This window comes from Takifugu rubripes, chromosome 4 (assembly GCF_901000725.2).
Source record: "Takifugu rubripes chromosome 4, fTakRub1.2, whole genome shotgun sequence".
In the NCBI taxonomy this organism is placed as follows: Eukaryota; Metazoa; Chordata; class Actinopteri; order Tetraodontiformes; family Tetraodontidae; genus Takifugu; species Takifugu rubripes.
Window position 1 is genome coordinate 6,472,849 of NC_042288.1, and position 27,757 is coordinate 6,500,605.

At 40.1% G+C, this 27,757-nt stretch overlaps 6 protein-coding genes across 7 annotated transcripts; 3 read left to right on the plus strand and 3 right to left on the minus strand.

The window, feature by feature from the left end:
• Positions 1–1,316: 1,316 nt before the first annotated feature.
• Positions 1,317–1,628, minus strand: mrpl57 (mitochondrial ribosomal protein L57). The gene has a single exon (XM_003963817.1). It carries the CDS (start codon positions 1,626–1,628, stop codon positions 1,317–1,319), a length of 312 nt encoding a protein of 103 aa, XP_003963866.1.
• Positions 1,629–2,664: 1,036 nt separating this feature from the next.
• On the plus strand, positions 2,665–7,474 carry LOC101076110 (cytochrome P450 3A27-like). Of its 2 annotated transcripts, XM_003963871.3 has the most exons (13): positions 2,665–2,825; positions 2,931–3,024; positions 3,152–3,204; positions 3,516–3,615; positions 3,882–3,992; positions 4,112–4,197; positions 4,288–4,430; positions 4,508–4,626; positions 5,019–5,103; positions 6,293–6,453; positions 6,539–6,765; positions 6,859–7,021; positions 7,101–7,474. In XM_003963871.3, exons 1-13 carry the CDS (start codon positions 2,755–2,757, stop codon positions 7,173–7,175), a joined length of 1,488 nt encoding a protein of 495 aa, XP_003963920.1. In that variant the 5' UTR covers positions 2,665–2,754; the 3' UTR covers positions 7,176–7,474. The 2 variants fall into 2 exon arrangements, with proteins under 2 accessions (XP_003963920.1, XP_029690663.1); XM_029834803.1 differs by lacking the exon at positions 2,665–2,825 and having other exon boundaries at positions 2,956–3,024; positions 3,502–3,615.
• A 905-nt stretch (positions 7,475–8,379) lies between these two features.
• On the plus strand, positions 8,380–12,950 carry LOC101075886 (cytochrome P450 3A40-like). The gene is made up of 13 exons (XM_003963870.3): positions 8,380–8,596; positions 8,675–8,768; positions 8,856–8,908; positions 9,396–9,495; positions 9,588–9,701; positions 9,807–9,892; positions 9,996–10,138; positions 10,221–10,345; positions 10,742–10,826; positions 11,056–11,216; positions 11,286–11,512; positions 11,652–11,814; positions 11,895–12,950. The coding sequence occupies exons 1-13, from the start codon at positions 8,526–8,528 to the stop codon at positions 11,967–11,969; spliced, it is 1,497 nt and encodes a 498-aa protein (XP_003963919.1). The 5' UTR covers positions 8,380–8,525; the 3' UTR covers positions 11,970–12,950.
• A 202-nt stretch (positions 12,951–13,152) lies between these two features.
• On the minus strand, positions 13,153–19,589 carry desi2 (desumoylating isopeptidase 2). Its single transcript, XM_011603108.2, has 5 exons — positions 19,025–19,589; positions 16,708–16,780; positions 16,506–16,599; positions 15,678–15,819; positions 13,153–15,214 (listed from the first exon to the last, which is right to left on the minus strand). The coding sequence occupies exons 1-5, from the start codon at positions 19,070–19,072 to the stop codon at positions 14,939–14,941; spliced, it is 633 nt and encodes a 210-aa protein (XP_011601410.2). The 5' UTR covers positions 19,073–19,589; the 3' UTR covers positions 13,153–14,938.
• Positions 19,590–19,860: 271 nt separating this feature from the next.
• mtrf1l (mitochondrial translational release factor 1-like) lies at positions 19,861–23,140 on the minus strand. The gene is made up of 8 exons (XM_003963869.3): positions 22,194–23,140; positions 21,896–21,975; positions 21,660–21,764; positions 21,367–21,445; positions 20,841–21,004; positions 20,603–20,720; positions 20,320–20,456; positions 19,861–20,201 (listed from the first exon to the last, which is right to left on the minus strand). Exons 1-8 carry the CDS (start codon positions 22,606–22,608, stop codon positions 19,989–19,991), a joined length of 1,311 nt encoding a protein of 436 aa, XP_003963918.3. The 5' UTR covers positions 22,609–23,140; the 3' UTR covers positions 19,861–19,988.
• Positions 23,141–23,887: 747 nt separating this feature from the next.
• On the plus strand, positions 23,888–26,984 carry fbxo5 (F-box protein 5). Its single transcript, XM_003963868.3, has 6 exons — positions 23,888–24,039; positions 24,722–25,332; positions 25,421–25,591; positions 25,726–25,816; positions 25,985–26,191; positions 26,304–26,984. The coding sequence occupies exons 2-6, from the start codon at positions 24,746–24,748 to the stop codon at positions 26,562–26,564; spliced, it is 1,317 nt and encodes a 438-aa protein (XP_003963917.2). The 5' UTR covers positions 23,888–24,039; positions 24,722–24,745; the 3' UTR covers positions 26,565–26,984.
• The last annotated feature ends 773 nt before the right edge of the window (positions 26,985–27,757 follow it).

The window sequence follows — 27,757 nt, forward strand, 5'->3', positions numbered from 1 at the left end:
TAGTGACAATGACTTTGACTCCTGAATCCACATATGCTCCTATTAAAATACACACTTCAATATAAACCCTAGTTAAGTTCTTCTGTGGTATGGTTCAGTGGATTTCATTGTTTTGATGGGGCAAATTCAAGTCTCTGATATAGATTCTAATGGATTAATTGCTTAAAGCCAGGCGTTTGAAGTTAATTCCCCAAAGGATGTAAAGTCCCCCAATAGAATTGACTTTTTACCCCACCCCCGCTTGTCAATTCTGTTTGAATCACTCTGGAGGTCGCAGTGCCCATACAGAAAGACTTCAGTAACGCTTGTGGTGGGAATATTCTCATCAAACTGAGTGAACACGCTTCAGTTTAAACTGTTTCTCACACTGCTGTAACAATAGTAAGGACACAAACATGCTGAACACATTTGACTAGCAGCTATTTAGAAAAGGTTATTGTAGGTGAAGAAGGTGCAGCAGTGAGAATTCTTTCTTTTTCAAACAGGTCATTTAACACTCACCAGCTCGACATCAACTGCATGAGAACTCATTTCTGTTAATGTTAAAAAGAAGAGAGTCATTCAAATGGAATTCTGTAAGTCAAAGCCTTGGATCAATAAAAGTTCAAACAAGGGAAATATACAAATTATTGTAGGTTAAGGTGTTAAAGCTGTATATTTGGATCCAAAGCACTTAGTCTTTTTAATGACATCATTACACAAATGATAAACAAAAGGTAAATAACCAGCAGTCAGCATTGGTTATTGGTTAATAGGGTGTTGCATGCAGGGGTCAAATGTGTCCATCCTCAGCTACTACATGTAAATCATTAGCAGTTTGATATTTCCAGAAAGCAAATACAAATGAACCATGAAAACAAGCTAAACTACACAAGAATGTTCATGTCATGTGAATGATGACTTGTCAATTACATTCTGCTGAACTCAGCTTTGGTTTGTTTTACCGATATAACCGAATGCTTTAAAGTTGCATAGTTTTGTTTTCATTTCCCTCAATGAGGCCAGTTTTTCCATCTCAGACACCACACTTGAATACTTCTTATAATTAGAGGATCCAAAACCTGTGGGAAGCCTGTATTTTTTTCACCTTGGAAGTGTGTTGTAAAAATGACAAGAATGTGGAACAGCATAGTTTTAATCAAACAATGCAGCAAAGAAAATGAGGCAAGTAGAGCGCTGTTTCAGCGTTAATAAAGAATCAAAACACTCCTTTGGGGATTTGGCAGCTTTTCAGCTCAAAGTCCAAACAAATGCTAACAAATGTAATAAAACACTGGCTTCTTGTGCACATAAACATGCTATACTGGGAGTCTCTGCTAACTTGACCAGGTCTTGGTGATATTGAGATGCCTCAGATGATCTGAGATGAGTTTATGCTGAGGGAAATTAGCATGTTTGGCTTCTTTGATCCCAAGCCAGTTCTGGGCTCTACGCTCTGCGGCGTGGCCGTGCTCCTGCTCTGCCGTCATGTACGGTCTGCTGATCCAGTATTCGTTCTCGGCTTCGCGCTCCAGATGCTTCAGCATATTGCGCTTCATCTGCCAAGTGATTTTTCGTGGGCGGCGGTATTTTCCGATCCACTGTTTACCAGGGATGCCTTTCCGCAACAAGGCAAGTGTGAGGAACATGGCAGAAGATCTGTGACAAAGGCAAAAATAAAAGGCAAATACAGACCAGTCAATGTCGAAAAGCTGTACATGACCATACAAATCATGATCAGGAAGAAATTATAAGGCACTGACTCAGGTTACGCAGAGTGAAACCAATAACCAGTAAAGGATGATAAAATTTTTCAGCTAAAGTTTAGAGTATTATTAAGGTGATGGAAGTTAAATTCTGTACACAACATTGTCACATGGATGACTTTGGCATATCCAGCATACTACTACAAATTTAATAATTATTATCAAATCTTTAATAATATTCACCACTTTACTACTAAAGGTATTTTAGTGTAGACGTTGGTAATACTGTTCATACTGATTTCTGTTTACTTAACAGTTTAAAAAATGAAACCAGTATAACTATACATATTTAAGAACGCAATTCAGTATTTGTATCTACAAAATGTTTGCAGGTATTATTCACAAAATAAAAGACCAAACTAATAAGTTAGACCTAAATTTTAGATTGATGTTTTACGTGGAAACAAAAGCTAATTAATTCGTTTTTTAAGTTTCCTTTTGAGGCTACTCCAATGTTAATATGGTTAATATATCTAAAATGCTGCAGTCTAAAAGATGCTCGTTAGCTAGCATTAGCTAGTTTATGTGCAAGGACAAGCTAACATGTGCTTTAGAACATGGAACGACATTATGACACATACAAAATACAACAGCCATATTTTCTTCCTTAACTCACCTTATATATATGTCAGAGAGAACTTAATATAAATGAAGAGAACCTCAAAGTATGGAATATTACACAGCGAGGTCATTCGTAGTATTTCCGGTATTTCTACGGTGTGGGAGAAGGCTCAAAATTATCTCTCTTCTGATCAGAGCATATTATGGCAAAATGTCTAAACCACCAAGACTTCCTGGGACAGTTTCATGCACCATGAATCACTGATTATTGTATTGTTTATTAAATTAACCGTAACAATCGCGCAATATCGTGGCAATCCTAATTCCTAAACTCAGCCCTACACTGCAAAACTCCCTTTGCTCCTCCTTCTGTTTGCAGGTCACTTCTTTTGTCGTACCTTATTTTTTTCCTTTTTAATATCGTCCAGCTTTCTCTGCAGCATTCAAAATGTTTGTCTTTATGTGTTTTTCGGCAACCACTTGGACTATTTTGGTTCTCTTTTCCACCCTGCTGTTATTGTGAGTGAATCTGTGTCTGCAACTGTTTACCTTTGTTGTCCAGCTTTCGTTGTTGTTCTGTGATTGATTTCTTCATATCTGTTTTTTTTCTTCTTTTTAATTCAGGTATGGCATTTGGCCATATAGATTATTTAGAAAAAATGGAATACCTGGGCCAATGCCTCTCCCATTCATTGGAACAATGTGGAACCTTTTAAAGGTAGGAATTTCCATATAGTTTATCATAAAAATGCATGAAATCATTATCATAAAACACATTTTATATATATGCACACAAAACAGCTTTAAGTTCAATTTACAGCATGTTTTCGTACAATTCATTTTAGGGAAATATGGTTTTTGACCGTGAGTGCCAGTCCAAGTATGGAGATGTGTGGGGGTGAGTTATTGCTTCATCTTTCACCCACATATGACATAATCAAGATTCAATAAGCACTGTGACAAAAAGATTTAAGAAATGTCCTTGAACACTGATTAGGTTAATGCAGCTATGCAGAGCCTTAGTGATTTACAACATAAATGTAAAGTTATTACCGTAATTGTCAAAATTATTATCAGGAATAGTACTTTTGGGTTTCGTTTTTAAAAAAAAATATTTCTATTCATTTGTTTTATGCTAAGACCTTAAAAAGTATCTCACAAAAAATAATCTCCACTTTCCATGTTACTGATTTAGTGTGTTTGATGCAGAGTGTTTGAAGGAAGAACGCCAGTTTTAATGGTGTCAGATCCTGGGATGATCAAAACTATACTAGTGAAGGAATGCTACTCTGTGTTCACCAATCACAGGGTGAGAGTCTTCATGTTGTCACCTTGGCTGGTTAAATGCATTTACAGTCAATGATTCATTCATTATCTGTGAAATGGCAACTCCATGCTGTTTTATTGCATACTGAGGTAATCTTACCTCTGTTCATGTTTTCACAGAGATGTAAAATCTCTGGTCTACTGAAGAACAAATGACATTTGAATCTCAGTTTACTCATTATCAAAACTTTGAAATCTCTAATTTCTCATTTTCTTTTGCAACTGTCCTCAATCCTCTGATGTTCAAAGGAGATATTCTCAGGACCTCTGGAGACCTCAGTTTTTTCAGCTAAGGATGAAACATGGAAAAGGATGCGGACCTCTATATCTCCATGTTTTACCAGCGGTAGACTGAGACAGGTTAGTTGGACTTCACATCTGAAATCTGCTTCCTGGGACCTCAACTGTCTCAAATACGTGTGCATGCATTGGGGCAGGATTGGCGTAAATACATAATCAACTTTGCACTGTTTTTGAAGGCTTTTCCCATCATTGCTCGTTACGCAGACCGATTTATTGCAAAACTGGAACAGACTAAGTTGGAGGACTCAACTGATATCAAGAAGTATGATTTTATTATGGTGTATTCCAACATTTGTTAGACATCATTATTGGATAATATTTGTCTAATCTAAGAAGTTTCCTTCTCTTACAGACTTTTTGGGCCTTATAGTCTGGATGTTATAGCCAGTTCATCTTTCAGCGTTGATGCAGACTCCATAAACAATCCAGATGATCCATTTATCATCAATATCAAGAAAGTTCTGAACTTGAACTTTTGGCTTTTGCTTATAAAAAGTATACAATAGTTTCAACTGATCATTTATTGAATTCTGGATTATATTTTTGCTGACAATCCACCGCTCTCCTTTCAGATGTGCTTCCTTTCAGCTCCTACCTATTCGAATTTCTGCATATCGATATTATTCCCAGATCCATTGTTGATTATTTCTTTAACCTGATCAAGCAGTTAAAAGCCCAGCATGATCAATCTGTAAGTAAAATAGTCAAAATAATCTGCTGAATAGAAAAGCTCTTTGTTTTCTTTTGGCAAATGGTGAATGAAAAGGTCAGCGTGAATGTCAAATATTAACTCACAAAACAAAACGTTTTTTATCTTAAAAGTGTTTGGTTAGCATCAGATATAAATATATAGAGAAAACAACGGTTCTGGCTGAACATTCTTCTTGATGGTGAAGTACCGGTAAACGTAAAAAAGTCACATTGTAGGTTTTTCCAGATGACTTGTACTGTATTCCAGCGTGTAAATATCCCCACACATCATTAATTTCATATTGGTACACAATAGTAGTATTTTCATTTATTTTACATGTATTTTTATGCATTTTGAATTTTTATGTTGATTGTCTATTTGTACCTGATTAGATTAAAGGAGATTTCCTTCATGTGATGATCCAGAATGAAATCCCACAATCGGAAATAAAGAGTGATCAGGATCAGCCCCCGAAAGGTATGATGTTGGAACCATTTTTTTAACCATTTAAGATATACAGCACTTTACCAGGTGAAATAAATGACACTTGAATCTCAGTCTAAACATTATCAAAACTTTGAAATCTAGAATTTCTCATTTTCTTTTCACAAATATTGTTATTGTGGCCTTTGACACATAATTATACTTTACCTTGGACTTATCAACCTGGGAAGAAACAAGGCTGTGAACAATACCAAAAAAGGAGAAGGGGTTTGGGATGGATGGAGACGTTACATAGGTGGAAATAAGATATAATGTGATTAATGTGTAAGTGAAAAGACAGTGAGGTGTTGCGAGTGAAATACAATCTTAAGATGTGAGGAGAGGGACGTGGTTGAGGTGTTTGTTGAGGGAAAATCCATCCATTTTGAATAGTGTAGATTTAGAAGTGACTGGGCGAAGTTTGTGGTCCCAGGACAGAGCCCTGGGGAACACCAAACCTCAAAGGCAGGGAGTGGAATTTAAATCATTTGAGCTGGATAAGAACGAAACCAGTTTAGGTGGGTGTAAGCAATGCCAGGGGAGGAAGATCAGATCAGGGCGCATGAATATGTTAAGCCAGAATCAGCTGCAGTACCAATGCTGCTGGTAAGTTTAATGAGTCGATGGGGAAGTTGAGTGACAACTATCTTTTAAGAATTTTCAGATTAAAGGTAGATGGGAAATGGGGTGGAGGTCATTGTTATCAGTGGGGTCTTAACAAGGTTTTTTCACTAATGGGGTGGCAAAGAATTAGTGCAGTCGGGTGAGGTAATATTTGGTTGGAGAATTTTGTTGTGAGTTTGAGTCTTCGTGTAACATTAGGTTAGACCGGAATAGTAATCGGAATTTGTGTCGAGCAGTGGAGTCATTATTTAATATGTGGGTTTTGTGCATTCAGTCAGGTCAGAGTTTCTGTAGAATTGTGGAAGTTGTGGACCTTTTGCTTTCATTGACCAGAGTTCAGGGTTAAACTGGGGAGCAGTGTGAGTAAAGGAAACAGACAAAGTTTTCAGAGAGTTGAGAAACATATTTAGACCATTGTTGTATTGGGAGGCCAGAGAGGCTGGGATCAGGATATTTTAAGGAGTAACAATGTCTGTGTCTTGTAAAAAATGAGATTCTAAACGTTGGCTTGGCTGAGACACCTCCAGACCATTCAGATATTCTCAACTTCTTCTTACAGGTCTGACTGAACAGGAGATTCTTTCCCAGTCCGTCCTTTTCATCTTTGGTGGTTATGACACCACCACCATCACAATCACCTACCTTCTTTACAACCTGGCCATCAATCCAGATGTTTTGCAGATTTTGCACAGTGAAATTGATTCCAACTTTCCAAAAGATGTCAGTGGTTGTGCATGAAATTAATTTACACTAATGTAATACAAATTATTTTAACCCTTTGTTGTGTTTTTCTATGTGTGTTAAGACCCCCTTTTCATATGAGGATCTGGTCGGGTTTCAGTACCTGGACCAGGTTCTTAATGAGTCTCAGCGCCTGATTCCAACTGCTCCTGCTCTGGAAAGGTTCTGCAAAAAAACTGTCCAGATTCACGGCCTCACCATTCCTGAAGGAACCGTGGTTGCAGTTCCTGTGCACCTTCTCCACAAGGATCCACGCTTTTGGAGCTCCCCTGAAGAATTCAGGCCTGAGAGGTGAGCATATTACTGAGACCTCTGGACAGAAAAATTCAACATTTCATCAAGATTTTAAATATTTTAGGTATGTTTATATGCTTTTGGGTGCAGGTTCAGTAAGGACAATATCGAGGAGGTGAACCCCTACGCCTTCATGCCATTTGGACTTGGTCCTCGTAACTGCATCGGGATGCGCTATGCTATCCTTGTCATGAAGATGATTCTTGTTCGAGTGCTGCAGAGCTACACTGTGGAAACATGCAAGGACACAATGGTAGGACCTGCAGTACAGTTTTCATGTGTTTAGACCACCAAACACTTCTGATGAGAGTGCCAATGTTTGATTTTTGTAGATCCCCTTGGAGTTTGACTGGAAGCTTCAGCCAACAAAACAAATAAAACTCAGACTTGTTCCCAGACAGAAGTGATTGGAGAGGAGACATGCCAAATAATCACATAAGTAGCTGTTTCAGGATTATGATCTAATAAATAGAGAAGCGTTCAAGCAGCTGCTGATATTAACGTGCACATAAAAGTACAGTACTTATCTGTAGCACCATCATTGGTGGATATTTGTTATAATATCTATCAGCAAGGATGTAGTTCAAACTGTGTACCAAAAGATTTATATACTTCTAATGTTCTAGTGTCTTATGTGTTGATACACATCTGTAAATAAGACAGAATTATCAAATAATAAAGCTTTTATCTTTCAGATGACTACATTTATGATTGTCTTTTATCTGATTCTTTATTTGAAACATGTAGCACTGATCTTTGACTCCTTCGGCTTCACATCCTCAGGTTTTGCCTTAAATGGACCATTACAGGTGGGTGTGGTTGGTACTGGGCAGAAGTTACTTTAATTGCGCAGGTGCTTGGTACTGTTTGACCCACACAACTGTGGGATTACTGCACTCCATGAAATTCATCTGAAGCACAAAAGTCACTTTTTCTTAGAGAAGAATTTGTGAATGAAACAAAAGCTTTAACTGTGTTTGTCTCTGTGTCTGAATCCACACCATTTCTCTCTATACAAAAAGGAAACTTCAAGGATCTAATTTTTTTTTTTTTAAAAGTCTGATAAAATTAAAGTATCTTATTTTTTGGGCAATGAAATGACACTTGGTTAATACACACAGTTAATAGGTAATACAAGTTTGCATAACATGGTTGCTTTATGATTGAAGTCCCCTGATCTTTGGTAGGTCAAAGTCCCACCAAATAGAATGAGCTCAACCTTGGTCCATTATCAGCATATTTCTGATGTCATTCAAAATCTGTTCATCAAAATAACTTTTGATTTATTTTGCTAAATATGTCACACAACCTGAGGTAATAACCAACATAACCCAAATCAAACCAGATGAAAGACCACTGATCTTTGACTGCACATCTTCAGGTTTTGAGTGATGGGCCAATAGGGGATTATGGTTGGTACTGGGTCGAACAGGGTCACGTTATCTTGGTATCCAATTAAATGACGTAATGAAAACGCGGCAGCGCTGCTGTCAGAGCTTTTTTTTTTTTACTCATGAGAGATTAGCTGAACGTGGGAAAAACGTGATTATTACGGGGTAACAACCGACACAGCACAAATTAAACCAGGTCAGAGGACGAAGGAGAACATTTTAGACAATTTATAGTCAAGACCTTTGTCTTTTCACTTCCTGTTTTCGAAAATTAAACCCCTCCCACTGTGGTGACGTAATCTGCTCGCAGAGTTTTAATGTCGTTTTGCGTGTTGCTACTTCGTTTTGATTCCAGTCGTGGCCACAATGTTTGAGTTTGTGTTGTTTTCCGGAACCACTTGGGCTCTTCTGGCCCTTTTCTTCGCGCTGTTGTTACTGTGAGTTGATCAGTTTCTCTGTTATTTAAGACGGGGACCTGACACCTGACCAGGTAACTGTCTATTTCACTGCTACAGGTATGGCGTTTGGCCATATCATCACTTTAAAAAGCTGGGAATACGCGGACCAAGACCACTGCCTTTTATGGGATCAACATTCTACTATAGGAAAGTAAGAGTCGAACTGATGTTGTAGCAGTTAAGCTTGTTTCTGCCTTTTAAAAAGTTTCATCAATATATTGGAATTTATTTTTTATAGGGAATAATTCCTTTTGAGAGTTGGTGCCAAGCGGAGTATGGGGATGTCTGGGGGTGAGTTTCATTACACTTTTACACTATCAAAGTTTCTGATGGAGTAAAATGTATTTTAAATCAAATCAAAGTTCAGAATCTACAGCTAGATAGCTGGAAAAGTTGGTTAAAGTGGAAAAAAAGGATTTTTGGACAACAAAGCTCAAATGAGTAACATACGTTGATGTAAAAGACATGACCTGTAATCCTTCATTGTTTATTACATTCAGTTATTCTTTTGACAAGTAGAATATGAAGAGGAAATAAGAAACCTTTTCAAAATTGTGGTTAGATTTCCCAACTGCTGATATTATCACATCATTCTGGTTAGTGTCACCGACGGTTGAACTGGGCTGTGGCTGGCAAAATACTGGATCTTTCACATAATGACTACAATTGTTAAAATCAAACACATCAGATTAGACAGGGTAAATCTTTTAATTTTCTGGATGTCACGTTTAGTCACGCTACAGTCGATCCCTTAATCATGTCATTATGTTCTGTGCAGAATGTTTGAAGGGCGTACACCAGTTTTAATGGTGTCGGATCCAGAGATTCTCAAAACTGTGCTGGTGAAGGAGTGCTACTCTGTGTTCACCAACCGCAGGGTGAGTAGCAGAGAAGAAGCCATTTATTAGTCCCAATTTTCAGCTGTTTATTGTGATTATTGTTTATTGGGATTCTCCCCTTGTGTTCACAGGATAGTGGTTTCGCAGGACCTTTGGAGGATTCAGTCAGCGCCGTTAAGGATGAAAGATGGAAAAGAATCCGGAGCACGATTTCTCCATGTTTCACCAGTGGCAGACTGAAAAACGTCAGTAAAAAGACTTTTAAACTTTAAAAGTCCAGTAAACCCAGTATTTCATGTGATGTCTCTGCACGTTCAGCATTTAATTGTCCCACCACTTTTTACTCGAAGGCCTTTCCCATCGTCGCTCGCTATGCAGACAGAATCACAAAGAAACTTGAACAATCCAATTTGGATGAGCCCATCAATGTCAAAGAGTACAAAGTTCTTCTGCTTCTTTAGTTCATCTATTTATTGTTGGTTGGAGTCAACTATTTATCAATGAATTAACCAAATCATCTTCTCTTGTTTTTGCGGTAGATTTTTGGCTCCTTACAGTTTGGATGCTGTGACCAGTGTATCTTTCAGTGTTGAGGCAGATTCCATAAATAACCCCAATGATCCACTCATTGTGAATTTAAAGAAGGTCTTTAAATTCAATTTTGTGGTGTTTTTTTTAGTAGGTATGGATGTTTTCTTTGGTTTTTTCTAATGATATTGGTGATTTAATAATGGACTCTTAACAACTTTTGGTTCTCCCCTCAGCATTTTTCCCCTTTTGCGCCCGCTTGTTTCAATTCCTGGGTATTGACCTAATACCCAGGTCCAGTGTGAATTATTTCTACAATGTCATCAAGAACTTCAAAGACCAGCATCACGCAGATGAACATGCAAGTATTGTCAGGGAACCAGTTTGACCATTTACAATGTTCAAGGCCCCATTTTAGCTTTTTAGTTGTTATCAGTAGATGTCTAACTGGTTGCATGGGGTCAAAGGACGCTGGCTATTACGGTGGTTTGCTTATCTTTGCATCAAATCTCCCAACAATGGGGAAAGAGCATCTTGGCTCTGTCCAACACCTGCTAGCACCTTTAAGGCTAACATATTTAATAAATACAGATATTCAGACACAGCAGAGAGCCGCTTTACCAGTTTTATGCGGTTTAAAATTGTTCATGTGAGAATATCACCATAAATTGTAGAACTTCAGGCATGACTGGTATTAATGTGTTTTAGTGTTGTGTTCCAGTGTTTTTGTTGCTAATCGTCCCCCATACCTGTCTAGACTCGAGGAGATTTCCTTCAGGTATTGATTCAGAGTGAGATTCCACAATCGGAGATCAAGAGTGAACAAGATCAGCCACCTAAAGGTACACTCCATGAGCAGGCCATTAAAATAAACTCAACAAGCTAAACCAAATTTAACTGAGGAACCCCCACCAAAGGTACCTTTTTGTAGATCTTAACTGTTGTAGCTCTAATTATTAGATAGTATCTGTGAAGATGCAACTTCCTCTTGTAAGGAATACAAACCCCAGTTACATGTAAGCAGAGTCTGAAATAAATACTTCTGCTTGTCTTTCGATTTGGCTCTGACAGGTTTGACTGAACACGAGATTCTTTCCCAGGCCTTCATCTTCATCTTTGGTGGCTACGAGACCACCACAACCACTCTCACCAATGTTCTGTACGGCTTGGCCATCAACCCTGATGTGTTGCAGGTCTTGCACAAGGAAATCGACACCAACATACCGAGTGATGTGCGGCTGTTTTATGCTTAAGCTTGAATGATTGGTGTTGTTTCTTCACTTGTTCATTTTTGCTTCCAGGCCCCCATTTCGTACGAGGATCTGATGGGTCTTCAGTACCTGGACCAGGTTCTTAATGAATCACAGCGCTTGTATCCGACTGCCCCTCGTCTTGAGCGGGCGTGTAAAAAAACTGTCCAAATTCACGGCCTCACCATCCTTGAGGGAACCATAGTTGGAATTCCTGTGCACCTCCTCCACAAGGATCCACGCTTTTGGAGTTCCCCTGAAGAATTCAGGCCTGAAAGGTGAGGCTAAGTGAATATTATTTTTAGAAAGACATTTTCTTTAATTCACTGTGGTTGTGCAGCCAACTATTGTATTGGCATTTATTGAATAGTCTTAACCTTTCGCTCCATAAATTAAAAGATATGATTTTTGGTGCAGGTTCAGTAAGGACAGTACGGAGGAGGTGAACCCATACGCCTTCATGCCATTTGGACTCGGTCCTCGTAACTGCGTTGGAATGCGCTACGCTATCCTTGTCATGAAGATGCTTATTGTTCGCCTCCTGCAGAGCTACACTGTGGAAACATGCAAGGACACAATGGTAGGACCTGCAGTACAGTTCTCATGTGTTTAGACCACCAAACACGTCAGCTAACACGTGCCAATGTTTTATTCCTGTAGATCCCCCTGGAGTTTGACTGGAAGTCTCAGCCTTTAAAGCCGATAAAACTCAGTTTTATTCCCAGACAGAAATAATCGGAAAAGGGACGGTTGGAAAACAACAATGCAATCCTGGATTTCTAATATAACTCGAAATTGTCTCATAGTATGAGTATTATATAATAGAATGTTATGTTATATTGTGCATCTGTGAAATGTTTGATTTGCTTGTATTAGCTTGGTAATCAAAATTTCAATCATTTCATTGACTCTGGACGTGTTCGGTGGCCATTTGTCGCCTCCTAGCGGTTTATCGTAGTTCATCCACTGATCGCCCTAAATTTTTTACTCAGTAGTTTAGATAATTATTTAAATACTTGAATTTAAGTGAAACCTTCCAGTGGATCTGAGCTAAGTTAGATTTTCAGCTGAAAAATATATCAATTTTCTTTTGCAGTGATCATAGATTTTCCAAAATGCACTTATATTTACTGCACCTGCACTACTTAAAAAAAATAACATTTACACATTGTGCAGATGTTAGACTTGCACACTGTAGGTGAAAATAATCACAATCATGCATTCCAGTAATCACACATCTCTATTCTCAATATTGAAACCATTAAAATACAAACTAGGTACTAAAGGTTGTACTCTTTAACTTTATTAAATCTGTATTAAGGTACAAATACACTCAGAAGGCTCTGTGGAAACTTACTGCAATGTAGCTGGAAACCGTTTCGGATTCTGTATTGTAATTCTGACCTTCAGCTGTGTAGACATACATTTGCAAAGATCATGTAGAGACCACCAGATCATGTAAAACCTCACACATCTCAGAAACTACTTTGTTTCTGTGATTAAAATTGAAGAAACACATTTGAAATAATGTGATGAGTCCTCCTAAACACATGACCTATACAAGTGTATGTGCACTTGAAAGGGTGACTGGAGATCATAAAACTTGTACAGAAGTCTTACACTTTTGCCAGGAAATCCACATCTACAACATAACAGCAACGGCTGGATGTGTAATTACCATTCAGGCTCTTCCGGTGAAATAAAGAGTGAGAAGTAGTGATGTTGCAGCAATCTTTGGCATCAGGAATTAAGGTTAAAAGGTTTTGTTATTTTAAATAAAATGTGGCCATCTAAAACAACCTAAAGTTGTCTCTAAATAACGTTTTAATAACAGTCAGTAGGGGGCGCTCCAGGTGCTCTTGTTCTATGCATTGCAAAAATTAAGAGGTCGACAAAAAGACATTGAACCTTTTCCTCCAGTGTATATAAATAAGCCATTTATTTGAAAACAAAAGTATAATCTTTGAAATCTATCTCTGAAGTAAACGTCACTGCAAATACTTTTCAGGAAACCAGTTGTGTGAGGTTGGGAAGCTCCGCTACAGTTCTTGTGGATCTAAAGTGTGTGAATTTCAGAGAAATTTGGTCAGTTGATGTTAACTGCGTATAAAACAAGTGTGCAAAGACACAGATACACACTCATTCATGAAAAACAAAGAGCAGCACTTGCTCATGTACAAACCGTCAAGTGAACATAAGCTTGTTTTCGTATCAAAGCTGTAGAAAACTGCAGGGTTTTTCCCACTGGAGTGATGAATTAGAAAAACTTCAACACAAACAGAGAAGGTGGGATAGAAAAGTAAAAAAAGAATTATAGTACAAAGCCTTCTGAGTTCCTGAGTTTACCAACATACAAAACAAGAGTCGTATAGAAATACATTACAGGAATAAACAGGAGCAAGCTTCAACACGTCTGTGGTCCAGTATTGGGCCAGTTCACACAGCCTGAAATCAGGTGGCCCTCATTTATGAATATGTGATCGGTAAAATAGAAATTAACTTATTTTCAAGTCTGAAAGCTAGTCAATAACAGGTGTTTAGTTGTGCTTGACATGCACATAACATGTGGAAGCAGCAGAAAAAGCATCACATTTGTTTTGCAATCTCGAGAATCTGCTTAAAAACCACCAACAAACAAGTTGGAACAATTCAAATCGCTAAAATTCTGTCAATTTAAAAACTTGAAGCAAATAATTGTGGATTTGTTACAGGGTTAGTTTTAGTGAGGAACTCATATGTGCCTCATGAATAACAAAAATCGTGACTTAAGATGTGAGATGAGATGCTCACAACGGAAGAGAAGGGCAAAAACAATCATCTCCAACTCAAACTGTCTTCATCCTCTTCAAGAAGCCAGATCATTGCTCACATTTAGAGACTTTAAAACTCATTTGTATTTACCAAGATGAAAACGTGGGACTCTCCTGTGCAGCCAGAACCCCTTTACTGTTGGCTGCTGGGTCGCCTCTGTGTTTTGCTCCTTGCCAAAAGGCACCTCGGCAGTCCAAAGAAGAAAAAAACCTTTTAACTATCTTGTACGGAGGTCTTCTTGATCCATCAGGTACTCAGCGATCCGGATTTTTAAATGAACTGTTGACACATTTTGATATGATGCCGTGATCCCTGAACGTTTGCTTTTAAATCTGATCCTGTTAAAATCGTGTAAAATGCAAAATATATATCATATAGCATCATGTTCATCTTCATGTTGCAGATGGTGGAAACAATTCCAAGGTCACATGTAAAAGTTGTTGGAAATATCTTTTATCTTTTGGTTTAGGTCCAGAACATCCTACCTCCAATAAAACCAACCATGTTTAAATCATATTAAAGACTTGACGTGTCACTATTCAGGGTGTCAGGATGGAGAAAAGCACCTGACTGCAGACGGAAACAGACAAGGGGATTAGCACCATCTACAAACTGGTACAAACAGCTGGTAAATTCAGAAAACAAATTCATGAAACACTTCTCTCTGCTTTTGGCTGGAAAAGGGAGGTTTGGATCAAAAAGATGATCACTGGAAGCCCACCTTCAGCACCAAGACTTCTTTCCCATTCACAAACCCCCCACCACCAAAAAAAAAAAAAGTTTCCCCTGTTGGGCATTGCTGTGACAGCCAGACGGGGTGAATGCAGTCAGACAAGAAGTCCTCTGTCCATCTTTGCAACCAGTTTAAAGTTTGTCAGCCCAGCCCGCACCGCCTACCTTCGGGGCTGGTGGCGAGAGTGACGGGACAGAGAGGAAGGGCTGGAGGAGGCTGAGGGTGAGCACGGCGACATGGACGCCAGGGAGGCCGTGGCGGCGGCGTCCTCCGCCTCCTCCAGCTCCCCGGCTCCGTGCAGCTCCTGGCTGACGCTGGACTGTAAGGCAGCCGGCGTGAGCCACTCTTTGGGCAGGCAGCTCTGGAGGAACGGCACACAGGAACTGAAGTAGGCCAGGCGGTTGACCCAGCGAGGAATCTCTCTGCCACACAAGATCTGAGGAGAGACGGCGGGTTTGAGAGGTGGCTGAATGTGTTTGGAAAACTCAGCGCACAGTTGTGGATGCATCCTGAGGGCCCGGAGCGCTGCTTTTGCTTGGGTTTCTGTATGAATTGATCTGAACCCACCTTTCTATGTCTGTGTCATAAACTGTGGGTCTTTGAATGTGGGTGTGTGTGTGTTTGTATGTGGCAAGTGCGGGCATCAGCTGGCTTTGCAAGCCTGGGCTTGCATCCTTGTGTCCTAATCCCCATCTCAGTGGTAGATGCCAACTGTAACACTCCCTGCTCATTAGTCACACCAGGATAAGCCAATTGCAAGTACACTTGTTCACAAATCCATTGACTCTCTCTCTCTGTCTGTCTGACTCACACACACATACACACGCACAGTTGCAGCGCCTTTTTCTACACATCCTGCCTTGTAAATTCAGTTCTATGCGGCCTGTGTTTGGACCCACCTCTGACAGTGCTGAGGAGAAGTGGTTGCAGTTCTTGTGCATGAGGTGATAGGCATTGCCTTTGTACTCCTTCCCCATTTCCTCCACGATCCGCTCCACATCTTCTTCTGTGAAGTCAGTGCTGCCCAAAACTATGGCTTCTCTGTAGAGATGGGGAAGGACATAGATGCAAATATTATGAGATCAACTCACAACATCACTCCAAGGTGTTTTAATTTGCACGATTCACACAACTTGGAATCAATTCCGGTGAAAATTTAAACTAGACAAACTTGGCCATTAACACTGTGGCCACTAGTGCTGACTCCAGATACAAATTCCACTGATTCTATATGGTCTTTAGTGCTACATAATCCAGAGTTATGGTCCAGTGGTCTGGATGGAGAGTGCCAGTGTGCCCAGTGTCTGTCTGAGGCCACAGGGCAGATCAAATAGAGCAGAAGTAATGCACAGGAACACACACACACACACACACACACACAGCTCATTCTGGGAAACACCGATTGAACCAACTGGGTGACCTACTGTCTCATCAACACAGCTGGCTGTAATTTCAGTGAGTAAAAGAAAAAAACCTTAACTTTATAGAAATTCCCGATCCCCCACTCATATAAAAACTATAAAAAATACAGTTTATAATGTAAAAAAAACTCTGGTTCAATGGAAACATTCACCATCTAATAGCAAGCTCATTAAAATACAGATTTTCTGACTAGTTAAATATTGTATTCACTAACATGCTGACATTGGTGAGAACAGCGTAGACTGGGAAGAGGCTGGAAAACTGTCCCACACATAAATAACTGGGAATTGCACAGCCACACTCACTTGAACTTAAAGGTCTCGCCGAGTTCGGTCGCATCACTTGGTGTAATCTCAAAGATCCCTGAGAACGGGTACGGGTGTCCGCCGTAAGCAAACTCTAAACACACAGAACAAACGCGCACATGAGAAATTCTCCTTTAGTCACCGTGCATCCTTCTCTGCAGCATCATCTGATATGCGACACCATGTTTACGAGTTCTCTTACCTCGTCCATAGATCTCGATCCCTGAGTGAAAGACGCCGATGCCCAGCGAGCTGGTGAACTCATTGATCCAATACTGTGATCAAAGGGACAAAAAACATCACATATAGATTCTCCCCACTAGATATTCAGCACTCACTTAGACTGTAACACATTTGCATCACATGTATACAAAATAGTACTGCAAAATATTTATCAATCAGGTAAATCATTGGCATAATAATGTGGCAATAACGTGGTTTTTTTTTTACTGGTGCTGTTTCTGCTCCATCTTTCCACCAAAAAGGAACAGTTTTCACACATAAGCGATGGCAGCAGGCAGCCTGGTGTGCAGATAATGCTGTCGTATTAGAGCTGCGTCCTAAAGCACTCAGAGCTGACCAGTAAATCCACTTAACTGGCAGCATGAAGCGCTACTGTGAACAGACAGAATGTAGGCGCCGCTTCTTCCAACAGGGGCAGATGCCCCAACAGCACCACCAAGACCACTGACCGGGAGGCAGCGCATTCTGATGGAGATACGGCAGCGTTTCTGGCCCGGCCCTCTTCAGCGATATGATCTGCGTGATCAGATAATTGACTTCCTGTTTCAGCAATAAGCCGTCATCTGATCAGAGTTTTCTGTTTTGGCTGACATTTAGATAAGCGGAAAACAGGCAGATTTCTTAAAAAAGAACAGTTTTGCACCGAGCGCAGCATCTCTTGGGTGCATTAAAGATGTGCCTTAGATTGACTATTCTGCAGCAACTATGCAAAAATAATATAAATGGCATCAGTCTCTTCTGTAACTCTTCCAGAAAAGCAAAATAAACTATTTCCTTTAAATTCGCACTGTGCAGATTGCAACTACCAATCTATAAGTCACAGATCACAGTCACAAAAAGAAAAAAATAGCAAACACACTGGAAATAATCAATGTACCAGCCACAGAGAGTCTAATTAATAGGCTGCGCGCCATTCCTGAGAGCACAAATAAAATGATATAATTACAATGAAGACAAGGAAATCTGCATGTGAAGACACCCAAAAGTTAACTAATGTCCTCAAATACATCCATGGTCTAATTCTTCAGTGCATCGCTGCAGCTTAACTGCACACAATATCTGAAGACATCCGCGGGTCAAAGTGTGCCAGTCGGCAGCCTGGGGTCATATGACTGGAAGTTAGTCACAGATGAGGAGCTTTGGTTTGGTGGTTATCGAACAGAAACTAATGAGAAACACAAGCAGAATGGAAAACAATACACCCAATGAAATGAGAGAACCAAAGAAAATTAAATGAGCATGAGACATGAGGAAAAGGCTGAAATTAAAGACAGATGAGTGACGTCAAAGTCCTAACTTTATCCTCTTCTCGTATAATCCATATGAAAGTGTTTTTGAATTTTCAGAGGATGCAGCAACTCCAGATATGCTGATTCATATAAAAAGACTTCAGAAACACCCTCTGTAAAGAGGATATAAAGCCCACATTGAAAGATTTGTAGAAAGCTTGATGTCTTCTAAACTGTGGTAAAACAAAAGGGAATGATTGGCAGAAAATCCGCGAATGTGTGCAACAAAGACCTGGCATACGTTTGCAGTTTGTCACGTTAACGTGCATTAAAATAAAATTCAGCTTTTTTTTTTAATGCGCTCTCAATAAAAATCCATATGAATCAATGACTCACGGACAGGTCAGCCAGTCCTGACTCATTCTCCAGGGTTACAACACAGCGACTCAAAATTCAACCTGTTTCCGTGATGAAGAATCCCACTAGTGCATACATAATGGAATAATCTGTGCTTTCACATGTGTGTGAAGGTTTGCAGACCTCTGAACATTTTATGTCACTCTGTTTTCACAGCAGCAGCTTATAAAAGTCCCAGGAGGGCCAGTTTGCTCCATTCCTGATATGGAAGCCTGCTGTTGTCACCATTGCATGAGTGAAACAGTGTGGACCAGTGAGTTCCTGAACGCATCTGACAACACTGTGCACCACTGGACCTGGCCCAGTGACTCCTGGATCATAAAGTGTGTGCCAATTATAACGAGAGGGAACTGTGTATATCTATATATATATTTTTTTTTTTACTATATTTTTTGGAGGGTGCAGATTTAACCGCTTTAAGAATTAATTGGAAGTAAATTTCCCTTTAAAAAGCGTGCCATAAGACCTTCCGGCAGTCTTTTATTGTTATTTTTTTCAGGAAAAAAACAGGTTGGTGTATTTTTATAATGAGGCTCGGTCTTTTGTTCTGGTATTATTATTTACCTGTCTTGTTTGCATCCATGGCGCCAAAACATTTAAATTAAAATAAACTAAAATGTCTGTACTTACCATGTCATAGACGTTTAGGATAATAGGTTCGTTTGCCATCACTGGCATCGGGGTTGTCTCCGCCTGGGTCGCTTCTTCTCTCCGGGTCTACCTCTCCGGTCAAAACCCTTTCCCTTTCCTGAACTCTCGACCTCTTAATCCTGGTAAAATTGCGACGGGCGATAAGCCTAATTATTAAATTTCACGACCTGACGTAAAAACAGCAACATCTGACCGAGCAACATTTGATCGGCTTTGTTCGGTTCCCCCCCGCCCGTCACCGGTGGCAGCAGCGGCGGACAGATGAGCCTCTCGCTTGTTAAAACGAACCAACCTGCTAAGTCGTCTCGGCTACCGAGGACGAAGTGAAAACACAGGAGTTTAGAGAGGGGCTGCGGTATTGTGATATTGTTGCACCCGTTGGGGGGAAAAAACGCATATTCAATATAATATAATGGAAAATCTCATAGCACCGAGTAATAGAAACAGAATATCTTCAAAGAGCGACTACCCCCCTTTTATGGGCTAGCTAACGGTAGCTCTGAGGCTGACAACCAGGATGCAACTGGAGAAAATGTGTGTGGGCGAGCGCCGCAGTACGATAAATCTACACTCGATTAATTAGCCTCAATACCCTGAGCATTATGGGAAATGAAGTTCTTCGATTAAACGTAACAAACGAGTTACGCTTGAGTAAAGTCCTTAAAGAGCATACCCCAGACTATATAAAATAGTCCTTGGACAATCAACAAGTTGACTGGAGCTACTTACCACATAATAACAGAATGTTGTCTTGTTGGAGACAAAATTGTACAAGTGTAACATTTTAAATGGAATCAATACAAAACACTATTGGATAGTGGATTTCAATAATGTTATTTGCCACTGCCATCATGAATATCTTGATTATTAACACAATACAATTGTATTTTGCAAGAACTTTCTTTCCTCTTCTGTTGTAAACCAAATTTCTGGTGAACCAAAGTCACAAGTTGTCCTGGCCATTTTCTTCTAGTAGCTCCATGAGTGCCTCCTGGTTTGAAAGTTCACATACAGATGAGTTCATCTCATCCAGTAGATCCTCTCCCATTAGGAAGTTCTTTATATCATGAACTGTCATGCCAATTCGGTGGTCCGTTATACGGTCCTGTGCAAAGTTGTAGGTTCGAATCTTCTCTGACCTGCCTTTTGTTCCAATCTAAAATGTGAAAAGAACCAAATTGGTTGAACACTTGATCCCAGAGCTTGTTAATAGATTCATGTTGACTAATAAAATACAATCATATAGTTTAATAAGAATAAAAAAAAAAAAAGACCTGTATTTTTCGTTGGTTGTAGCGTTTGCTGGTCTCCTCCTCAAGTTTCATGCTGTACAGTTTAGCCCTTAGAGCCTTCATGGCTTTCTCCCTGTTCTTTAACTGGGATCGTTCCTGCTGACACTCGGCAACCACACCTGAGACAAGTATTTAAATATTATTCTTGTAAGGACCCTCCAGCTGCTTTTAATTTTAAAGGCAAAAACATTTTTCCAACAAGCATATGTCGACAGATGGATGGGTTAGCAGACAGACTGGCCCTGGCTTTATATGTTTTTTCTACCTGTGGGCAGATGAACTATTCTGACCGCACTGTCAGTGGTGTTGACATGTTGGCCTCCAGCTCCGCTTGCCCTCTTGGTCTCAATCCTCAGGTCCTTTGAGTTAATTGTGAAAGATATCTGACACCAACATGCAAAGTAGAGATAAGTTACATTTAAATCCAAGTCTAAAGCGTGAAGGGTTCTATTTTAATATCAAAATATCAAAATGCTGTCCCATCTGCCAACCATTTCTTGTACCTCTGTGGGTTGGGGCAGTACAGCCACAGTCATAGTGCTGGTGTGCATTCGTCCCTGTTTCTCTGTCTTGGGAACCCTCTGAACTCGATGGACTCCACCTTCAAATTTGAACTTCTTGTAGCACAGCGGGCCGCTGATGCTGGCTGAAGCATGACGAAGTCCACCTATTTTGGGCAACAGGTTAACATAAATATTTTCCATTTAAACATGTACAGTCAATGCCTCTGGTTAATCATGCACTTATGTATATGCAGGCAAGCCACAGTAGAGATGTCGCACATGTGCTGTGTAATATTTGTCATAAAAGGGTCTCCCCTTGTGTTTGCAGTCAGACAATGCAATTCTAAATTTACGTTACATTTTTGTTTTTGATCATAATGCATGTAGTATCTTTTCAATATTTATACAGTCTACACGATGTGTATATGTCTGCTCGGTGTATATGAACTTTCAATCATCAGCTCAAAAAGCTCTAAAGTTTAATATATTTGGACACAATAACTGAAAGTGCTTTTGTCCCACTGACCTAAGTCACTCTTCATGTACTCGAGGGTATCGAAGCTCCAGCCATGGTGCTGAGCGTAGCCCTGATACATATCAAACACCTATAAAAGAGATTAGAAGGCACAAGCTCATAAGCAGAAATTATTTGGAAATGTACTTACTTTTTTTCATTAACCTTGAGGTTTTTTCTTGTGTCCATAAAAATGTTTCCCTACAAATCATTATCTAAACATGGTTTTAAGATGCAGTCTGATGTAATTTATAAATTTAGCCTATTGAAGAATATAATTCTAGAACACATGAGCAACTCCAGACCTCAGCAGTGAACAGCATGGCTTCCTGACCACCAACACCAGCTGTGACCTCCAGAACAAGGTCACTAAGATCAGCCTCCTCCTCGGGAATCAACAGCTCCAGAATCTGATAAAATGAGACAGAAACATGCAATGTGCTACACGTACAATGGTGAGTGTTTACAGCTCTCGAGCTACTTAATTTTACTTCATTGCTGATAAAGAGTGTCACGGCAGTAAATGTCATGAGGTAAAAACCTTTTTACTAAGATCTTGGATATCTTTAAGACAGTTTTCTCTTTCTATCTCTGCCAGTTCACGCAGGGCTGGGTCTTCATCTTGGAGGATAAACAAAAACACACAATAAGCTGGAATTATTGCAGTGGAAAAGAATGAAACATTTTCTTTACAGTCATGAAAGTTTGGATATACTCAGAATTACATATGCAGTAAGCTGAACAGGAGTGGCAAGTATGATTTTGCAATTTGGAATTAGCATAGTATTCATTTGGTTTAATGAAAACCCTCCCTTGCCAGAGTATATTTTGAACCTCACCTTCTAGCAGTGTTTCTGTCTCAGCCAGCTCCCTCTGTTTTGTTTCCAGTTCCCTGATGCTGTGAATAAGCGGAGCTAGCAGTGAAACTCTGGTCCTTTTGGCCCTCAGTTCATCCTCGCTGCAGCGCTCCTCTGTTCCATCAACTGCTTTTAAACATTCACGGTAATCTATCTCCATCTTCTTCAGATACCCTTGCAGAGACCTTTTGGCAAAAAGCTCCTCCACCGACAATAACTTGGCCACCATCATTGAAGAACCAGTGTGCAGAGTTCTGGCAGTTTGTTTTTTTAAGTATTCATTAAATCCACCGGTTTGGCAGTTGACCTTTAAAGCCCTTTCAAATGGAGTTTTCCAGAACATGCAGACAGAGCTCCTTCCTCTTGGAAGAAGGTCCACAGCTCTTCTGTATGCCATTGTAAATCGCGATTGTGTTAAGAAGATTCACCACGTCACGATCCAGACGCGACTTGACTTTTGAGGGTAGTTTTGAGCCATCATACAGCCACAAGAAGCATTATTTGTTTAATTCCTTAAACAGACAATTATTTTTACCACAACGAATAATTCCGTGAGACACATTGAGATAATTGAGTTAGTTGTATTTCTGTAGGCGACGATGAAGACTGAGGTTTGATAAATCCCACCATGCAATAAGATGACAGCTTCCCTTTATCGTTGCGAAAAAGATTGCAGTTTAATTTACAGAACTAAAAAAAAAACACTGTAGGAATTTAACATCTCATATCTAAATGCTGCGCAAATTTAAAAACCAATGGCTCCTATGAAAGAGTTCAACAGTAGATTATCTTGGATAAGTTTGACAAGCAACTATTAATGCCTTATCGTAAATAAGCTATCAACTATTTTTCCATTTACCCCCTTGTTCCTGGGCGCAGACATGTTGATTGCAGCGCATGCGCACTTGGTTCTGGGGGGGGCGGCATTTGGTTGTGTTGAGTGTCGCCCCCCGCTGGACTGGAGGACATATGGGAATTATAAGAATTACAAAAAATGAAAATTTCAGGAATACACCTTTCACAGTTGAGAACAGCTATAAATTCAATTGTAAGTGTAGGTTTGATCGCCTTCTGGTCATTGTTTTGTCAATCCAAACTAATTGCCTATTTGTTATTCAATTGGACCTTTTATAAGTTTTGTGTATATTGTGGCCACTTTAGATTCAGCGCTTTTTAACCTCCCCCAGCCGAGTTTCAGTTGATGGGACACTTCACACATTCCAGAAAAGGGTGTGAAGTGAATCTTCAAACTTCTTGTTTTTTTTCCACCCTCTTGAATTGCAATCACACGTGTTTGCAATTAAAAAACACGTTGAGCCTTTTTGAATTATTTACTGTCGGAATCATGAAGTAATCTGACACCGCAAATCTGTTTTTTAAAAAGCAATAGATATCATAAATAGATACAAAACATCAGATTAGCAACACACATAGTAGGTTTGAGAGCTGAATATGATGGGTTACCAAGCGTGGCTTTTTAAGTGTTTATCTTGTAAAATACATTTTAAAGCAGTCTACAAGCTTCAGTGAGTCAAATTTCCCTTTTGTTTCTTGCCGGATGGAAATACCGGTGGGACTACATCGGTCGCGCGGCAGAAAGAACCTTCAATCCTATTGGTTTGTAGTTTAAAGGGTCAGATTTCCGGTTTGCGATGATTGGTTTGCGCCTTTTGCCCCAGGATTTCAAATACAAAACTGCAGCTGGCGGACTTTCGTTCAGAAATGTGCTCAATTCTTCAGACGAAGGAGCGGGAGTTACGTGAAACATAGGTCAGCATTTCAAAGGACGGGAGTAGGAGTTTATTGTAGTCAAGCCTAACTTCAAAAGGTAATCTTCTTCATTCAATATGCGATACTTGTACTGTATTTCTCTTCTGTTCAAAAGGATAGCTCATGTTATAAGGATCAGCAGAACATGTGTCACCCAGCTATTTTAAGGAGGGAAATGTCAGGGTGCAAAGCCATATGAATGTACAAAGAACTTTTCATACTGTTGCCATTTTTCCAAATACTTGATGCAAATGTTTAATATCTGACAAAGATAATGCGACTTAATTCGAGCTAATTTGCTAACTGTTTCCACATATCAGCAGCACGCTCGCAAATAGGAAACGATGAAGTCACTATTTATCAAAGCTATTTAACACCAAAATGCAATATCTCCCGATGTGCATTCCACACATTTTTAACATTCGTGTTAGTTTAAAGTTTGTTCAGAAGGCGCCCATCGGGCTCTTTTCGTCATAGCTACCGGTCCGCCAAATCCACAACGCGCCAAAATCGATTTGCTTTTCGAAATATTTAACGGAATTCTTTCTAACTTAAACTTCTTTCTAAGTTAAAACACACGTATACAGTTTAGGTGCTTTTGAGGGGGAGGTTATCCTACAACTGTGGAAAAGTTGTGATCTTTGTGCGGCCAAGTTGGGGAAGAGGGAAGCCTTGTGCTCTTTGACAGCACTGATCGTCACGTTTAAAAACCTGATATATTTTTGTCTCCTTTTGTACAGAAACCTACACCCTTTCCAGAGTGAATGTTTAATTGCAAAGAAGCCACCATGAAATGTCCTCCGCACAGAGTCACCGTGGCATTCAGCACGGACAAGAGCTCTGCAGGAAATTCTATGGTGTCTCACCTCAAGGCTTGTCCGGTGCCCTCCCCCATCAAACCTCACTTTCCGCCTGTAGCTGCGTTAACAGTGCTCCCTCTGGACACCTCAAGCACAGTGCACGACAAAGAAAATAGTACCAGCAGGAACTACGATGGGAGCCTTGACGAGGGGTTTGAGGACAGTGGCTATCTCTCGTTGCATAACAGTCAGATTGATGAGCACCATGGTGATGGAGAGGATGAACACAAGAGGGGGAAAACTGTTAATGTTTTGCAGTCTACTGCTGCCACAAAGACTCCAACGAACTCCCCCTCCAAGTGTGAAGCCCATGCAAACTGCAGTCATCCTGTGCCTCTGGCAGAATCTCCTGTGAGCCTCTGTAGGAGGAGACCACCAACATTTTCATTGTCTTCTACGCCATCTGACCATCTCAACTCCACCCTGCCAATACTCAAATTCCAGAAGGCTGTGTGTGAAGAGCTTACAGAGAGTTATCGAAAAAATAAGAAGTAAGATTTGAATACTGTGCATTTATATTTAGCAGATTCCTTATGAATGTTATTTGAACTGGAATAATCAACATCTGTCTTGTCTTAGATATGACTGGAGCATCGTTACAAAGGTAGCAGAGGATCATCTGCTAGATCGGGTAATCGGGAGTCACATGGGGTGCGAATTTGTCGACATGTTTTCGTCGCTTCTGTCAAGAAACATGAAAAACCTCCTCACTAGTATTCTGGCTCTGCTGGGAGACATGGACCTCATCAGGTACGAATGCAACCTGCCTCTGTTGAACTATACAGTCTATTTTAACTGATTTTAGAGGAATGTAGTAGTCACATGTTTAGTTTATCTAACCATGGGTGACTTAATCATGTTCATTGTATCTTTCTTTTTTGCAGCTGTAAGAAAGTAAGCAGGACCTGGAGGAAGATCATCTGTGATGATGCAGCAGCTCTAGACAGATGTCAGAAAGCAGAGCAAGTGCTCAAGGTGAGTAGATCTGGTGTGCTCGTGTAAAACCAGTACAAGCCACACGCAGCGCATTTTCCTAAAACTCTTGGTAAACATTTATAATGTATCAAAGCCACATTTATAGATGCGGTTTTTAGTCTTATCTTGTCAATAATATATTTTAATGTATTTTGCTTTGTTTTTCAGGAATCAAAAAACTCCCCGAGGCAACCTGACTGCTGGCTGACCAGAGATGTGGCTGAATCCAGGATGGTGCTATCTTGCATTCAGACTCTGGCCTCCTCCAGCACCCCGTCTTCCTCATCCAGCTTCAGGGTCAACAGGCGAACAGCAGCATCCCCGAATAATGGCACACCCACCTCACAGTATACGCGCTTCGGCGACTATGTAAAGGTAAGTTTATGTTCTCACCTGCGTGTAACTTCAGAACATGTTTAGAAATTCTTGTAGTTAATTATTACACCACATTACACCTTTAAACTAAAGGTTTTGCTTCTCTGTCCAGGCTGCCAGCAGTCTGAAGCAGCATGAATCGTTGCGTCCCTGCAAGCGCTGCGGCTCGCCAGCGAAGCATTCGGCTGAGGCTCAGAGGGCAATGTGCACTCGCCTCAGCTGCCTCTTTGACTTCTGCACCCGATGCCAGGAGTGCTTTCATGGCTCAACCCCGTGTAGGGCGGTGCAGCCAAGATCCCACTTCCCTACCTCCAAGTCCACCCCTCACGTTCCGGGCAGCGCTCGCAGCAAGAGGAATATCAGGCGGCTGTGACCATTGAGGTTTTATTCAGGCTGTTTTTTGGTGGTCAGTTTGTGCTGGCCGGGCCTCTTGCCGCTCGACAGCAGAGAAGTTGCACACAAACTTTCGGTCATTTAAAGTTTGCACACTGAACTTTGAAACTGTTCAACGCATTGTTAAAATACTACTGGGACAATCAACCAGACAACGTTACCTGGCTCAAACTGTGAGGAACGAACAGTTCTTGCCAAAAAAGGAAAAAGACGCTTTAAACTGTACATTTTTATTATGGTTTTAAATTGAAATGATTGTAAATCAATCTTATTCTATTTTAAAAAGTTTTGTATTTTATTTTTTTTATATATATAAAAAAATAAATGTTAATCTTCCGGAGGTCTTTAAATGTTCATATTTACTTGACGTGTATTGTTTGTAAATAGATGCTTCATAAAATTTATTTTGTGTTTCTTTGACTCTGACCTGCAAAAAAGTGTTTTAGTTGAGTATGTGAAAAACAAGCAGGAATCCTCATTCTGCAAGTGCCCTAAAAAATAAGCTATGCTCAAGTCATCCCCTTCAAATAGAAAATCTAAAAAGGTAAACCAAATGATCCTCTTATAAAACTACAATCTTGAATGAGAAGCAGCCTTTTTTTTTAAAATCCCTAAACTCTCCTGAATCTGTGTTTGCCGAAATTGGTCTGCAGTGGTTGCAAGATTCATGCCAGAAGTCGCTGAATCACAGCAAATTTGTCGTCTTTAGCAGGAAATAATGTTGCCCACTAGAGGGCAGCAATACACACCCTCTGTCTCACCGTCGTGTTTGTAAACTGATTAAGTATAACTGAAGCATTGTGGAGTGCTTCTCTCCGTGGTAATGTTCCTCTTACATTGAAAAAAAACGTAAAATTAGGCTGTTTGGTTGTCTTGAAATTTCCTGTGAGAATTATCTGCGCAAGTGTGTGTCTAGTGATGTATTAGAGCCTAGTTTGTTTTCTTGCCTCAAACAGAAGCATCCTCAGGTCCTTAGGACAATAGATGGAAAAAACAATACTTACTGGTCAGGGTTTATGTATAATCTGCACAGAGGGCTTTTTCATCTGTTGAGTGAGGTGTCATCCCTCCTATTTTCACCTGAAAAGCATCGATAATCAGTTCAGACCGTTCTTGTGTCTCTAATCATCAGCAGAATCAACTGTCATGAATCCTTCAGGAGTAAATCTGGAA